General features: G+C 43.0%; 1 protein-coding gene across 1 annotated transcript in view; it reads left to right on the plus strand.

Annotated features, from left to right (window-relative positions):
• LOC126456068 (outer dynein arm-docking complex subunit 4-like) overlaps positions 1–18,138 on the plus strand; it is a 136,685-nt gene that overhangs the window by 58,560 nt on the left and 59,987 nt on the right. The window contains exon 2 of the mRNA XM_050091823.1: positions 13,338–13,495. Within this exon, the coding sequence (XP_049947780.1) occupies positions 13,338–13,495 (158 nt within the window). The remainder of the gene's footprint in view (positions 1–13,337; positions 13,496–18,138) is intronic.

Consider the following 18,138-nt stretch of genomic DNA (forward strand, 5'->3'; position numbering starts at 1 on the left):
AGCTCTCGTTTTGAATACGGAACCACTGTGTACAACGCTGTATCACATCTACTACAAGGTGAGTCAGCAAGAGAAGTGAATCGGACACAACATTACCAATTACTATAGCAGAGGAGGGCGCTAGGGCTTGACGTATGCGAAACAACACCACTCTCCAGGAGGAAACCATGCGAACTAATACTATGGCTGCGTGGTAGAGCACATATTATGCCACAGTCTGTGTGACAAAGTATGATTAAGTAAATGGTCTCTAGCATGGAAACCATCCATTTCCGGACATAAATTCATTAGAACTTTTTGGTTCCGTAACCTCTCATCGATCAATCCCAAGAGTTTGTACATGGCGGAAAAAATCACCTTGTATACAAGGAGCGGGGGCGAGGGGGTATGGGGGGGGGGGGGACACAAAAATATAGAAGCATCAAACAACAACACATTACCGTGCCTAGTATGGTGCAGGAAAAGTGTTGACTTTCAAAACCGCTTCCAGTCGTCTATGGATAGATAAATACAGGTCCTGTATTGTTTTCAAGGAAATTTTATACCATTCTTCCAACAAAATAGAGGCTAGTTCAGCTAACGATGATAAAGATGGATAGCAATCGTGCACCATTCAAGCTAGACCACAAGGCACAATAATATTGAGATCTGATGACTGCAGCGGCTAGGGGAAATGCGGCAGTTCACCCTCGTGCTCAGAAAACCAGTCTTGGACGATGCGAGCGGTTTGAAAAGGGGGATGTGTCGCCTTGGAACACACCATCACCACTGGAGAACAAACATTGTACCATGGGGCGATCAGGCAAAGTGGTCATATAATCATTTACAGTAATGCGGCCTCGCAATCTAAATGACTATTCTGCAATTCACTTTTAAGCGCCTGGAAGATGGTTCATCGAACCACTTTCACCTATATCTCTAGCGTTCCACTCTGAACCAGTGCTAACATCTCGCTCTGTAACAGCGCTAACATTTATCATAGGTTCCGTGTAATATCAGGCTAAGGCTGCCCAAATCATCGCCGAACATCAACCATGTTCCTGTCTTGGGACGTAAATTCTGCCAGAACTTGGAAATTGTGGGAAACAAAACTCATCCGACAAAACGACTTTCTTCCATTGCGCCGTAGTCTAGGTTTAATGGCTTAGCACCACGTTTTCCTGTTACGGGCATTTGCATCACTGAGGAGTGGTTGTGGCATTCCAGAGCGCCCTGTAATTCCCAGCTTATAACGTTGCTTTCGTGTGCATCCGGTGCTGACAGAGTTTGCGAGTACGGCATGTAGTTCTGCAGTGACTTTTGCGACTGTCGTCCGCCTATTTTTCGCCACAATCCTATACGGTGACCGCCTCTCACGATCACTTCACAAACAACTTCGTCCGCGTTGTGATTTAGCGGGTAATGTTTCCCCGCTTTCCCTCTATGCAGCATAAATATTCGATACAGTGCCACATGAAACACCAAACGCTTAGGTGCTCTTGATTACGGATGCAATCACCATTCGAATACCAATAATTTGCCCACGTTCAAATTCACTTGGCTATGACATAATGACTCGCAGCTACACAGAACACTATTCCAATATATAGCGGACACTGCAATGGTGACGTTCTAGGTCGTATACAACAGTGAAACTTGCAGGATTGGCTAGCGACTGCATTTATGATCATGCATACATCACTCTCCGTGTCTCCGTCCAGTCCCTGTACATATGGCGAATAAATAATTTTACGCAACTGCATGATGAGCGCTTTCATTTGGGAGGTCGATCTTCTCTCTGCTATGAGAGAGTTCCGAGGAAAGAAATGAGCAGAGGCAGCTGCAAAGAGACGACAACAAAGCGAAAATCAACAGTTTTGCAAGTCATTTATTCACCTATATGAGTTTACAACTGAAATTTTTTACTTACGTACGTTTGAAAATTAAATAAAGGAAGTATCTATTCCTCGTTGAACGCTAAGAATGTACTCTTATTTCAGTCGTTTAACTTACTATAGTTCAGACCAGATCATTCTTATCATTTTTCTTAGACCAGTTTGCCGAATAGGTGTCGTCAAGTTCAAGCAGTTAGTTGAATTCGAGAGAGCTCCAGGAACATCTACTGGTAATATTGAGTCAAAAATCCCACAAGCAAAAAAGAGAAGAGGACGTCAAGCAGTAATGACTCAGAAGCTTCCTGCTGCCATTGATACGTATGGAATCAGTGACAAGAAAGCAGTTCACATCCTGATAGCTACAATCAAAGCTCTAGGTCTACATATACGAAGGTTGTCCAGAAAGTAAGTTCCGATCGGTCGCTAAATGGAAACCACCGGGAAAATCCGCTAAAGCTTTGTACACATGTGTTGAGCAATGTCTCTAGTATGCCCGTCGATCGTCTCGCGTCGCTTTTTCCAGTTTTGAGTGAACAGTGAGCACGTAAAGATGCGTAGGGAATAGCGTCTCCCGCCAAGTATGAGGGCCTGGCTAGAGATTTCGTCTGTGTCACGCAGCCCACATAACACAACTGTCGAGCAGTTCCTTCTTCATGCCAATTCTTGGCCGCACACTGCAGGGACAATGAAGACGCTCCTGCAGCGTTTCTGATGAGAAGTGTTTGATCATCCACAATACAGTCCGTAATTCGCTCCCCCTGAGCGCCGTCTCTGCTCACAAGAACCGCTGGCTATAAAGACAAAACTTTTCCACAGACAACGAGCTGCAGACCAGTGCAGATAACTGGCCCAAATCACAGGCAGCTGCTTTCTAAGACGAGGATATTGGAAAGCTGATACAACACTACGGCAAAACTCGAAGGTGGAGCGGCGATTATATAGAGAGTAGGTGGAAGGTGTACCTAACTGTTGCAAATAAAACGTTTCTGGTTTTCACTGCGGTTTCCATTTCGCGGCCGATCGGAACTTACTTTCTGGACAACCCTCGTAGATGATTTTTCAGTGAACAGTTCTGTTCACAAGTTCCCAGAAAAACTCTCGGAGGAAAAGATTATTGAAGTCAAGAATAAATTTAGGAGTAAGAATTTGCAGGCTGCTATTGCCCATTGGAATGGAAAATTACTGCCAGCATTAACAGGTAACAATACGGTAAAAGGACTTCCATTGTTTCAAATTCTGGTACTGAGCAACTTCTTGGAGTGCCTGCATTGTGACCTGCGATTGGAAAACAGCAGTCTACAGCTGTGTTTGAAAGTTTTATTGAATAAAGTCTTCAGCTCTATATTACAACATTAGTTTTTGACACAACAGTATCAAATACGGAAATTTTAGATATTCATATGTTGCGATTGATACCCTTTTACAGAAACAAGACCTCTTGTATTTGTCTTGCTGGCATAACATATGTGGAATCATTCTGAAAAAGTACTTTTGAGGAAAATACTCACTGCAGAAACACAAGTCTGAAAGTAAAAATCTTTAAAAAAATTTCTAAATGCTTGATCTGTGGTGTTAATTAATTCCGAGCTGGAACTCAGTACTTAAAAGCCAAGAAACACTTGTATGAAATTTGTGCAGCCTGTATAGCTAACTTTTTGAAATAGTTTGAGGGAATAGCAACCTAGATGGAATTATAAAGTATTGACGAGTGGATTTCAACATTCTTTCAAAGGTTGACTTTTTGATGTATCTCATGTAGCTCTCCAAAACTGAAAGTCATTTATCTTATCGGTTTCCTGAATGGGTCCTCTCTGCATTCTTTGATCGAAATCTGTCTTTTGTTTGAAAAATGGGAAAGGGCAGTGACTTGAACCATGAGACAGAACCATCAAGTGAAAACTAAAAGAGTTCAAGCAGCAGTCAACAGAACCCCGATTTCGTCAGCAATGGAATCGGACCATTTGTTTCTAACAAAACAAGACTATTTTGTACAAATTTTGACTTGAGTTACATAAGAGAGATGAAAATAAACATTTCATCGCCGCTCTACGTGAAGTCATTAAACTGAAGGTTGTAAATAACCTTGGAAGGAAGCGGTATCAAGCTCATGGAGGGCTGCAATGCATGATTTACATAAACTGAGCAATATGAGTTTCAGGTTGTATCCGAGTATCGCCCTAAGTTTCCAAAACACAAATATGTGACTTTATCAAAGACTAATGGTTTTTGAGAGAAAAAGAAGTATTTCATAATATTTGACTCACAAATACTGTTTGCAGTAGTTACACAATTAATTCTTGAAGGTAATACTACAAACATCATAATTAAGTTGAAAGGTACTGTTTTATCAACAACTTCAATATGATATTTTCAGATTAAAGGTAAATGAAATTTTATATGATTTTTTCACTTTTTTTCGTGTTGGGGCCTAGGAGCACGATTTCACATTTTGCTATACAGTTTTAATTATATACAAGTCATTTTCTAGTGCAATAGAACCAAATTATGGTGTAGCACGAAGGAAAAATGAAATCTGAAAAATTAGGGCCACCCTACATCACATTCATAAATTCTCAAAACTCGCTTCCAGAAGATTGGGAGCTCCGTTGGAAATAACGAACAGCCATTTAACAAAGAATGTATGTTTCATTACATTTTTAAGCTCATCATTTCTGTGTAATACATCAAATTAGATTTCTGAGCAGGCACCCTCAAATATAAAACCAACAGATCATAAAAGGACACACCCAAGTGTGCTACAATATATAACGGGCAGTCAAATGAAAACGAGACAGATGGAAATTAAATAAATGAACTGTTTATTATTTGAAAAATAATCGCCATAACTGTTAATTCATCTATCCCATTGTGAAACAAGACGGTCAGTGCCTTCATGAAAACATTTTTGCTGTTCCCTACAACAACCGTGATTATTCCTAGGCTTGCGCCTCTTCGTCTGAAGCAAATCGATGGCCACGTATGTCTTTCTTCAGAGCTGCAAAAATATGGAATTCGCGTGTGGGGACTACACGGAGGATGTGTACGGGCTTTCAAGCGAAACTTCCGCAACGTAGTCGAAACAGCCTGGACAACGTGTGAGCCCGCCATTTCGAACTACCCCCTATAATATACGGAGATCAGTTAACTGTCTGTGTGGCTTGCCCGAGTCACGATTAGCTAAAGTTGAATTTTGTGCACTTGCGCTCTGTCACCAGACGTTTTTGTCTTCCGCGAAGGACGAGATTTAGCTGCTAACGTGTCCTCGTTTTTACAGTAGAAACAAAGATCGTAGCGCGTAGACCACTGACGTATAATCAGTATTGGATAGAAAAGTACTGAAAAATGTTGTGCTTCATCTTAAATGGGCTTCATCACATCCGAAGGAGAAAACTAAAGACTAACGTAATACCAGGAAAACTGAAAGAAAGGAGACCATAAGATGTCTCAGGACTAAGATGACGATGCCTCGGTCATGCACATTGATATTTGCTTCAGCGAATCGTCAAGGTCTCTCCCTTTTGAACTGCATTCTCCAAGAAGTAGTAGAGAAAGAGAGAGACAGAAACCTCAGTCAAAAATTGCTCCTGTTCAGAGGAGCATGAACAGGTTGAGAAAATTTGTAGAGGAACTGAAACTGTTAGCACAGAGAACATCGCTGTACTTGAATCTCCACAAAACATATGTTGAACCTACTGACGCCCCTCCAGCGAACAGAAGTCCTCAATAAGAACATACCATAGACGAAGTGGGTATCTAAGTCAACGATTCATTAAGTCGTTGAACAAAAGTGTGGAAACACCGCGAGAAATACATGCTTGAACATAAATGCAGATGCTAACCAAGGCTGCAGGTTGCGGTGTTGTATTTGACCATGTACGGTACCTTTGCAATGTCCTCAATATACTCAATACGTTGTTAAGTGTCAGTAGTGGTCATAACGGTGTTCTGTGTAGATGTGAGTGCGTTATGTCGGAGATGAGTGCATTCGAATGGGGACAATTTGTTGTTGCTCGTATGGTGGGTGCATCCGTAACCATGGTAGACAAAGTATTTGGTGTTTCAAGAGGCACCGTAGTGAAAATTTATACCGCATACAGGGGAACAGGAAGAACATCAATCGTTAAGTCAAACGTGGATAAGTGTGTGTGTTGAGTGATCGTGACGATGGTCACTAAAGAAGATTCTGACGAAAAATAAGAGGACGATAGCTACAAAAATCAATGTAGAACTAAATGTCCCTCTCACGAACCCGGTCAGCATCAAAACAACATGAAGGGAGCTCCGTAAGCAGGGTACTGCGGGAACACCCAGGCATTTCAGAAACATATATAACTGATTCTGAAATGCCTGGGTGTTCCCGCAGTACCCTGCTTACGGAGCTCCCTCAGAAACATATATAACTGATCCCCCCCCCATGAACCATGGACCTTGCCGTTGGTGGGGAGGCTTGCGTGCCTCAGCGATACATATAGCCGTACCGTAGGTGCAACCACAACGGAGGGGTATCTGTTGAGAGGCCAGACAAACGTGTGGTTCCTGAAGAGGGGCAGCAGCCTTTTCAGTAGTTGCAAGGGCAACAGTCTGGATGATTGACTGATCTGGCCTTGTAACAATAACCAAAACGGCCTTGCTGTGCTGGTACTGCGAACGGCTGAAAGCAAGGGGAAACTACAGCCGTAATTTTTCCCGAGGGCATGCAGCTTTACTGTATGATTACATGATGATGGCGTCCTCTTGGGTAAAATATTCCGGAGGTAAAATAGTCCCCCATTCGGATCTCCGGGCGGGGACTACTCAAGAGGATGTCGTTATCAGGAAAAAGAAAACTGGCGTTCTACGGATCGGAGCGTGGAATGTCAGATCCCTTAATCGGGCAGGTAGGTTAGAAAATTTAAAAAGGGAAATGGATAGGTTGAAGTTAGATATAGTGGGAATTAGTGAAGTTCGGTGGCAGGAGGAACAAGACTTCTGGTCAGGTGACAACAGGGTTATAAACACAAAATCAAATAGGGGTAATGCAGGAGTAGGTTTAATAATGAATAGGAAAATAGGAATGCGGGTAAGCTACTACAAACAGCATAGTGAACGCATTATTGTGGCCAAGATAGATACGAAGCCCACGCCTACTACAGTAGTACAAGTTTATATGCCAACTAGCTCTGCAGATGACGAAGAAATTGAAGAAATGTATGATGACATAAAAGAAATTACTCAGATTGTGAAGGGAGACGAAAACTTAATAGTCATGGGTGACTGGAATTCGAGTGTAGGAAAAGGGAGAGAAGGAAACATAGTAGGTGAATATGGATTGGGGGACAGAAATGAAAGAGGAAGCCGCCTGGTCGAATTTTGCACAGAGCACAACATAATCATAACTAACACTTGGTTTAAGAATCATGAAAGAAGGTTGTATACATGGAAGAACCCTGGAGATACTAAAAGGTATCAGATAGATTATATAATGGTAAGACAGAGATTTAGGAACCAGGTTTTAAATTGTAAGACATTTCCAGGGGCAGATGTGGACTCTGACCACAATCTATTGGTTATGACCTGTAGATTAAAACTGAAGAAACTGCAAAAAGGTGGGAATTTAAGGAGATGGGACCTGGATAAACTAAAAGAACCAGAGGTTGTACAGAGATTCAGGGAGAGCATAAGGGAGCAATTGACAGGGATGGGGGAAATAAATACAGTAGAAGAAGAATGGGTAGCTTTGAGGGGTGAAGTAGTGAAGGCAGCAGAGGATCAAGTAGGTAAAAAGACGAGGGCTAGTAGAAATCCTTGGGTAACAGAAGAAATATTGAATTTACTTGATGAAAGGAGAAAATATAAAAATGCAGTAAGTGAAACATGCAAAAAGGAATACAAACGTCTCAAAAATGAGATCGACAGGAAGTGCAAAATGGCTAAGCAGGGATGGCTAGAGGACAAATGTAAGGATGTAGAGGCTTACCTCACTAGGGGTAAGATAGATACCGCCTATAGGAAAATTAAAGAGACCTTTGGAGATAAGAGAACGACTTGTATGAATATCAAGAGCTCAGATGGAAACCCAGTTCTAAGCAAAGAAGGGAAAGCAGAAAGGTGGAAGGAGTATATAGAGGGTCTATACAAGGGCGATGTACTTGAGGACAATATTATGGAAATGGAAGAGGATGTAGATGAAGATGAAATTGGAGATATGATACTGCGTGAAGAGTTTGACAGAGCACTGAAAGACCTGAGTCGAAACAAGGCCCCCGGAGTAGACAATATTCCATTGGAACTACTGACGGCCGTGGGAGAGCCAGTCCTGACAAAACTCTACCATATGGTGAGCAAGATGTATGAAACAGGCGAAATACCCTCAGACTTCAAGAAGAATATAATAATTCCAATCCCAAAGAAAGCAGGTGTTGACAGATGTGAAAATTACCGAACTATCAGCTTAATAAGTCACAGCTGCAAAATACTAACACGAATTCTTTACAGACGAATGGAAAAACTAGTAGAAGCCAACCTCGGGGAAGATCAGTTTGGATTCCGTAGAAACACTGGAACACGTGAGGCAATACTGACCTTACGACTTATCTTAGAAGAAAGATTAAGGAAAGGCAAACCTACGTTTCTAGCATTTGTAGACTTAGAGAAAGCTTTTGACAATGTTGACTGGAATACTCTCTTTCAAATTCTAAAGGTGGCAGGGGTAAAATACAGGGAGCGAAAGGCTATTTACAATTTGTACAGAAACCAGATGGCAGTTATAAGAGTCGAGGGACATGAAAGGGAAGCAGTGGTTGGGAAGGGAGTAAGACAGGGTTGTAGCCTCTCCCCGATGTTGTTCAATCTGTATATTGAGCAAGCAGTAAAGGAAACAAAAGAAAAATTCGGAGTAGGTATTAAAATTCATGGAGAAGAAATAAAAACTTTGAGGTTCGCCGATGACATTGTAATTCTGTCAGAGACAGCAAAGGACTTGGAAGAGCAGTTGAATGGAATGGACAGTGTCTTGAAAGGAGGATATAAGATGAACATCAACAAAAGCAAAACAAGGATAATGGAATGTAGTCTAATTAAGTCGGGTGATGCTGAGGGAATTAGATTAGGAAATGAGATGATTAAAGTAGTAAAGGAGTTTTGCTATTTGGGGAGCAAAATAACTGATGATGGTCGAAGTAGAGAGGATATAAAATGTAGGCTGGCAATGGCAAGGAAAGCGTTTCTGAAGAAGAGAAATTTGTTAACATCCAGTATTGATTTAAGTGTCAGGAAGTCATTTCTGAAAGTATTCGTATGGAGTGTAGCCATGTATGGAAGTGAAACATGGACGATAAATAGTTTGGACAAGAAGAGAATAGAAGCTTTCGAAATGTGGTGCTACAGAAGAATGCTGAAGATTAGATGGGTAGATCACATAACTAATGAGGAAGTATTGAATAGGATTGGGGAGAAGAGAAGTTTGTGGCACAACTTGACCAGAAGAAGGGATCGGTTGGTAGGACATGTTCTGAGGCATCAAGGGATCACCAATTTAGTATTGGAGGGCAGCGTGGAGGGTAAAAATCGTAGAGGGAGACCAAGAGATGAATACACTAAGCAGATTCAGAAGGATGTAGGTTGCAGTAGGTACTGGGAGATGAAAAAGCTTGCACAGGATAGAGTAGCATGGAGAGCTGCATCAAACCAGTCTCAGGACTGAAGACCACAACAACAACAACATATAACTGATGCAAGTGCCTGTAACGGGGAAACGTGGTGCCGAAGCCACAAAAACTGGACTATGGAACAACAGAAAAATGTCACTTGGTAGGATGAGTCTTCTTTCACACTGTTTCCAGCTTCTGGCCGAGTTTACGTTCCAAGAGTGAAATAGGGTAGGCATTCGGCGATGACTTGGGCAGACATGTCGTGGTGTTCCATGGGTCCCATGAGTACTTTGCAAGGGCGCATTACTGTCAGCGATTGCGTATCCATTTTTGCTGATCAGACCCACCCTTGGTACAATATTTGTTCCCCCATGGTGATGCTGTCCTCCAAGAAGACAGGGCCCCTGTTCATACAGCTCGCATAGTTTTGTGAACACGTGGATGAGTTGTCGCATCTCCCCAGGCCACCAATTTCACCAGATCTCAATTTCATTGAGCCTTTGTGGTCTACGTTGGAGAAAAGAGTGCGCGATCGCTATCCATCTCCATCATTGTTACGTGAACTAGCCACTTTTTTTCAGGAGTAATGCTGTAAGATTCCCTTGAGGATCATACATGACAGGTATTTATCCACTCCGAGACGACTGGAAGCTGTTTTCAATGCCGGCGTTTTTCCTAGACCGTATTAGGCTTGGTAATGTTTTGTGTCTCCACATATTTGTCCACTCCCTGCACTATTCCACGACTATCTTTCTAACATCATTATTGAAGCAGTTACTATTTCATTGTAACGTTATACTGTCTAACATCTGTCATCTAATGATCTGATTTCACAACTGTTTCAACAATAGATTTTAGGTTTGAGAGTTCCAAAGAAAGCATTAGAAAATGATTATCTGGAACAGGGCCAAGGAATATATTGTCAAAGATGACTCCCACTAGATGAGTATTTGCATGCCAAACGGGCACCGATTGTGCCCGAGAAGGAGTTTATTAACTGAGGACGATTATGTCCCACAGTGGTAGCCCATAAACTCGAAAATTTTATAATTAATTTTATAACTAACATAATCGACTTGAGACTCTGTACATATTTAGCCTGGCACTAACACCTTCTGCTATTGCTTTGGGCTACTCAGATACTGGCCATGCTTTGAGTAGTGTTGTTCACTCCACAAGTACTTTATAATACAGTTGCAGCTAATAAACTCTTTTTCGCGCAGAATTGGTGCCGCTTCGGCACGCAAATACGTTACTCATTTACTGATATGAAATGGTGGTCTTCGCACACTCACTTGTCTTTTAGCTTTTTCCGTACCCACGTTACCTATCGCGACACAACTTGCTATGTCTTACTGTTTAGAGGGGTTCGTTATCTATGGATACTTCCTTACACTCCCGAGGAAATAGTATGACATTGTCGGCTGAGAACTTGGAGGACTGCCGTTAGCTAAGGAGGATTTCAGATCCTTGTTGGTTTGTTTCACAGTGGCAATGCCGACGTGTTGTATAGTATTGAACTGGGGACCTAGAAACGACGGAGAGGCTTCGTCCCTCAGTGGTTCACAACCCCACAACACGCTACAGCAGTCCACCCATCCCACCGGCTTCCCACACCGAACCCAGGGTTATTGTGCGGTTCCGCCCCCCCAGTGGACCTCCCCCCCCCCCCCATCTCCCCGAAAACTTTTCACACATGATGAGTGTAACCCCAATTTTGCGTGGTATAGTAACTATGGTGTACGCGTATTTGAAAAAGGTGTTTGCGCAGCAATCGCCGACATAGTGTAACTAATGCGGAATAAGTGGAACCAGCCCGTATTCGACGAGGGAGATGGAAAACCGCCTTAAAACCATCCACAGAGCGGCCGGCACACAGGACCTCACTAATCCGCCGGGAGGATTCGTGCCGGGGACCGAAACGCCTTCCCGACCGGAAAGTAGGGCGTTAGACCGCACAGCTAACGGGACGGGCGCCGAAGTGTTAAGTGATATAAAGGATACCAAATCATATATTTTTATTTCGATTTATTGTATAACCTAAGCCGATAAGGTGTTTGTGAATATTCTTAGCGTGCTCTTCGCATGCTGTTTTTTTCTTGATATGTTGTCTGCCGTTGGGTTTTGCGTCAAGTTGTTTTTTGATGCTTGACAACTACTTATGTCACCAGTTGTGATAGTACCTAGGCGGTAAATATGCATTTTACTGCACTTCATAGATTACTGTGTGACATTTTACTTTAAATGAAGATAAGTCCTCATAGATACTAGGGGTTTCCTCATCTATAACGTTTATATAGGATTTTATATTAAAATAAAAAACAATATTTTGTTTCAGCAGAGCTTCTGATTGTATGCTGTCTAGTTCTGATCTTTTTCATGTTTTTATATTCCTCATCTAAATCTGTGGTGTTAAATAGTTTTATGACTAACAAATATGTTAGTCATGTTGAATGAGAATGGAGGGCAGTGCATCAGATTTCGGGAATCATATTTTTCCTTTTAGATCGCAAATTTAAACTTTTTAGGGACATTCGTCTTAAATTATTTTAGTAAGGGTGTTCATGACCTCAGTGTTGGACTCTCAGTTCATACAACCAATCAACAATTATCATTAGAGAATGTAGTAAAACTGGACGTTTATCATTGATGACGACCGCAAACCAATGCGAAATGGCAGTAACTGATGTTTAGTGCTTTTCGTTATATTTTCATGTTATTTAGAAAGAAATTAATAATGCGGTCAGTAAATTGTGACCACTTACGACATGAATGTTAATGTGTATCAGGTAGCAATTCTGTTTTAATTCTTTACGTCTGCTCCTTTCATTTTATATATGAAATTATCGACATAAATAGGTAGACAAAGATCACACAATCTTTGCTTCTTACTGCGTTCAAGTAGATTTTGAATGTGGTTTACGAGCACATCGGTTCCACAAAAGAGGTTTCATGGATAGTTACATGCCGTGCAAGAAGAAAACCAGCAGAACCACGAACTGGTACAGTATAGTTTCTTCCTTCTTTATTCTCTTCGCTTGCCTCGGAACTGTCATATATTCAGACCACGTGCAAGGAGGTTTCGTAAAACTGATACGTTGCACGTCGTTACAGTATGCATGGTACATTTTTTTTATTATTCTTTCTTGTTATTTCACATACTTGACCCTCACGGGTGGGGATGGACTCGCAGAGGTCCGACATTCCGCTCTTCATCCAAAGATTATATTAATTTGACAAGATAAACGTCCCTTTTTAAACATAATAAATGTTTGATGCAATCACGATGTGTCTAGTTTTATGATATGTGATGATGGGGATGTGAGTGCTCCAGGTGCGGACAGAATTGTTCCAGAGGTTTCTGAACAAGGGAGTGTACGTGTAAAGGGATTGAATAGATGGATTGGTGGTGTCACGTCACGGGTGGGTTTTGTTGAGTATAGGTAAGGGTTGGAATGTTCAATGGGTAGGATGGCTGAGGGAAGGACATGATTGATAGAATCAGTGGGTTCCATGGGTGATCAGGAAATGTTCTCTGTTTCCAGGTCGTCGAAGTAGATAGGGTAGGATGTAAGAGTGGGTAGATCAAATTAGGGTGGGTAGGCAGTTAAATATGAAGTGTGCCTTGTTAGGTGGAATACAGACTGAGATGCTAGGGAAAGTTGTTGTGAGGACGTTGGAAAAGATGAATGTATTGTGGCGAAGAGGCCAATATCATCAGCTCTGGGAGGACGGCAGAGGGAGGTATTTCAGTGGACTGGGCTGTCAGCTGGTCGGCTTGGGTGGAAAAGGAAATGACGTAGTAGGCAGGCAATGTGTAGTGTGTTGTTGGTAGGCTGGCTCGGCCGCACCAGCGTCGAGACGCCGCCCCCGCTCGCAGCCGCTGCCGGTGCCCATGGAGGGCGGGAAGAAGCTGTCGCCCTTCCAGCAGATCATGCGGGAGATCAAGATGAAGCGCAACGCCGCCAACTCGCGCGCCTCGCGCTCCAGGAGGTCAGTGCTTCCTGTTACCTTTCTTCTGCACTAGTCTAGGCGTCAGTAGTTCCTCAGCCTCGTAGACAGCTACTGCTAATTTACAGCCTCGTCTGTTTCTAAGAGGATCAGAAAACCAATACATTTGTGTGACAGAAATGTCTGTAGATGTCTTCCAAAGCGTATGATTTACCACCTGTCCTATCCGTTACAGCCAATAAGATCAGTGGATGAAATATTAGACTGAAAAGGAGCAAACTAGACGCTTCGGAGCACTGTAGTTGATGTAGAGCTGGTGCCAGGTGACGGTTCAGCGTCAAAGCCGTTGTGCTGAAGAGTTTTATATGTGCCAGGCTGCATAATGGAATCAGCGCAGAACTGTGGGTCGACGTCGAGACATTATAGAGTGGCACAAAGAAGCTATCGTGTTTCGACGTGGCCACGACCTCACCGTGAATGAAGTTGCCCCAGATACTGGTGAATATTGGTGGACTTCCCAGTGACACAAGAATGAACTGTCACTCGCAGCCATGTAATACGTCATGTAGAAAGTTCCTACGTGACAGGGATGGTAGACGAGGGTCAACATTGACCATGAAAATAAGTTTCAACGCCGACAGCAGTTGCTCCCGTCAGTGAATGCTGGTCGATCTCAGCTAGTTTTCCAGCGAACGCTACGAAGGGAATGGCTTTCTCTGGACATTTGGAGTCGGATACCTCGCAAAAGGCGACTTCTCACAGCGGCGTATAAAGCTGCACTTCTCCAGGGGTCCACACAATACACACATCAGGCATTAGCTAACGGGAAGCGCGTCTTATGGTCCTGTGAGTCGCGATTTTGCCCCTTTTCAAATGACGCAAGGCGTCGACTGAACAGACTCTCTTCCTTGCCTAAATAAAGCCATTATCGTAGCCAGAGGTGTTATTACAGGGTATCAGCGTGATTTTTTGTCCGTTGTGTTTACTAAACTCCGCCTTGAAACAAAACTCCGCAAGGGGAAATCAAACAGTGTTGCCAGCATTCACTTCTACTACTATACACATGAGGAAGTAAATGGGACCAAAAACATTCAAAAGTTGAGGTCCCCGCTATAGTTATACAGGGCCTCAAGTCCCGAAGGAGTCCATCTCAGATTCTATGAAGAACTGACGTGTGAATTAACTCCAATATTAAGCATAATTTACCGCAGATCTCTTTACCAGAAGGCTGTACCCTTCCTTAACCACAATTTATTTCTGATAATTTGTCAACTTCTGCATTGGGCAACCTTTATGGCGGCCCAGTTGTCAGTTAGTCTAAGGGAGGGAACTTGTTTGCGTCATCTGTCTGCGACTCATGTAAACTTTGTTCTGTATGTTATTGTGTTCTAACTGTTTGTGAATTTTATGAAGCGGAGTTTGGGCACCAGGCTACCATTTGCGTAAAACGGCGTGGAAAACTACTTAGAGGCCACATTCAGGATGACCAAAGTACTAGACCTGGAGTTGTCTACCCACCGATCCGATTCGATATAGATACGACACACGCTCCCATCCCGCATGCATCGTCATAACAAGCAGAACATGGAGATCGAAAACATTGATCATACCCATGCGATTGGTAACAGTGAACTTGTATTCTGAAGAAAATGACAGCACCAGTTGTACTTTTCTTTTCTTTTTAAACCACGACCGGTTTCGGTTCCCAAAGCAGTTATGTAGAAGTATAAGTCAGGCGTCCTCAGAGGGCACAGGAGGTTGACTGCTTTAAAGAAACAGAACAGCACAACAGGTGCTGAGACATTTTCATCAAAACCATTACCACACTTGCGGAATAGTTACCAAGTGTTCCACAATCTGTATAAGAACCTACGTAAACTTTTAGTTTCAATCGATATCAATAGCAGTCACGGTAATGTATAACCAAAAATGTTCGCTCTTAGAGGCATTCTGCTGTCTAGTGTGGACACCTTTTCTGTTCCTGGTGCACTCTTCAGATTTAAATCCTTTCAACTGGTTAGGATTAATTTGGAAGATGCTGTGCAGCCAGGTCAGATCATCATATCAGACGGCTTTTTCGGAGGTAGTTCTTAACAATCTCACCTAACCCACGCCACACAGGCACGAAGCAGAGGTGCCAGTTGTGATCAGCAAACACCGTATTAAGGGAGAGTAATTACGGCTAATTTGGGTCTCCTTTATGTGACTGACCGATACAAAAGCTGTTTTTTAAAGTCTTGGATCATATAGACAGCAAAATAATTGCACCTACGCTCTATATTCAGGTAACTTATAGTGTAACTCCTAGTGTTTATCACTATATAAGAGCGAATTAACATTTTCTCTATGTGAATTGCTACCCTTCCTTTCAACCTCTATTGTTCTGACGCGTGTAATTTCTAATGGGTTTTCAGGCTAGTAACAGCTCGAGAGGGAGTTGTCAAGAGGAGAGCGAATGAAACTTACGGGCCCATTCTGCGGTATAAGGCATGAAATGCTAGAAGTACGAATATTGTGGACAGTACTGAAAATCTTAAGTGTCGGGTGGAACGAAAATTATAGATGCACGAGGGCACTCTGAAAAGTAATGCGTCCTAATTTTTATGTGAAAACCCTTTAAATAAAACTAGCGTTATTAACAATCTACATCTTTGTTCTTCATGTCTACATATCTGCAGAGCTCTGCAGATAGATGGCTCCGATCATGGCGGTGTGTAACGTAAGTATATCAGTGCGTGAGAAAGAGCGTGCTATAATGGAGTTTCGAATTCTGAGAGTTCGTCCACACAAGGAGCACCCTCTCATTCAGCATAACAATGCCAGACCACACATCGAGCGCTGCGATATCTGCAACAATCCGACGGCTTGGGTTCACAGTCATCGATCATCCTCCATAAAGTCCCGACTTGGTCTCATATGATTTACATCCGTTTCCAAAACTTAAAGAACGCCTTCGAGGACTTCATATCGATAGTGATGAGGCGGTGCAAACAGAGGCGAGGCCGTGGCTCCGTCGATGAAGTCAAAGACTCTACAGTGACGGTACTAACAAACTGGCATCTTGTTAGGACAAATGTATTCGTCGCTCGAGGTGACTAAATTGAGAAATAATTATGTAGACATGAAGACCAAAAATGTACAATGTTAATGACGTTTGTTATGTTTAAAAATCTCTAAGAGGTTTAACATAAAAATTCGGTGGCAGTACTCTTCATCACGCCATCGTAGTAAAGACCCTGATATGAAATCTAAAGGTGAAACGTAGTACTGATCCGGAACTCATTGGGTAATAACGGTCGCGTTAGCTGAACGGCCAGGTACGGAAATTTCTATGATAATATAATGGTAACATTAGACTGACTGATGAAATAATGTGATAATTAGAAAAGAGATTCAGGTGTTGTAGAGTGGGGATTAAGGTAGGTGTAGAAGGGAGGGTCGGTGACTGCAGGAGAGAGAAATGAACTGAGACACTAGTGTATAGAATGGGATGTATTGAGCACATAGGACCCGCAGGAGACACCATGCTAATGCCATGCGAAACCGCGTGTATGCTTGATAAGGGCCTCAAAAGGGCGAGGAACAGAGGTCAGAAGTTCTTCTGAAATTCAATATGCAGCTGAAATAGTTCCCTGGTAATTAGATCATGTAGAGCTAACAAGTTAGAGGGATATTGATTGCTATACTTCACTCTCTTTTCCAAATAGTCCCAATCTATTTCAGTGAGAATTTAGAGGCCTAGCTGAGATGCTGTAGGAAATGTAGGTGTACGTCCAACCAGGAATCTATGCGCGCATCGCTATCAACACGATCGTTGTCATCTTGGAAGATGAAAGCGTCGACAGCATACCCATCCTGTCTATTTAGAAGAAAGATCACCAAGAATGGTGAAATAAATAAACTGGTTCATATTGATGGTAACCTGAACGAGTGGGCCTAACTCATGGTACGGAAAACACCCCCTTAACTTCATAGAGTCCGCAGCTCTTGGTCTTGCGGTAGCGTTCTCGCTTCCCGCGCACGTGGTCCCGGGTTCGATTACCGGGGGGGTCAGGAATTTTTCCTGCCTCGAGATGACTGGGTGTTGTTGTGTCGTCTTCATCATCATTCATCCCCATTCCGGTCGGAGGAAGGCAATGGCCAACCACCTGCACTAGGACCTTGCCCATTACAGCGGTGCGGGTCTCCCGCATCGTCGACTACGCTCCTCGGAGTATGGGACCTCATCATCATCAACATGATAGAACCACCTTCAGCTTGAACTATATATCCTGTACAAATTGCGGGATCAGTGCAACATTGGACTGTGCTGGGCTGTCTGCAGGGCCAGTTCGAGAACATTTTACACACACAAGTGACATAGTATTCGTCTCCCCCCCCCCCCTCCCCCTCTGACGAGTAGCCTGCCCTTGTGCTTTTTCTCAGACTTTTAAAAATTTGCACTCGGACGCCTCTGGCAGTCTCCACAGTTTGGCACCCCAAACGGCCGCTTGTGTCTCTCTCTCCTTAAAGCGGCCCTGGCCGTCAGTGTAGTCGACGCCTTGCATCATTTGACGCGTTGGACCGGACTACACGCCTCCAGTCAGCTAATTTCCAGTTTCTGTGATGTTTGGCCCATTGAATACTTGCAGCTTCATGTACCGCTCTGATAAGTGACGTTTTCTGAGGTTTGCCGCTGGGCACTT

This window comes from Schistocerca serialis, chromosome 2 (genome assembly GCF_023864345.2).
Source record: "Schistocerca serialis cubense isolate TAMUIC-IGC-003099 chromosome 2, iqSchSeri2.2, whole genome shotgun sequence".
Taxonomy (NCBI): domain Eukaryota; kingdom Metazoa; phylum Arthropoda; class Insecta; order Orthoptera; family Acrididae; genus Schistocerca; species Schistocerca serialis.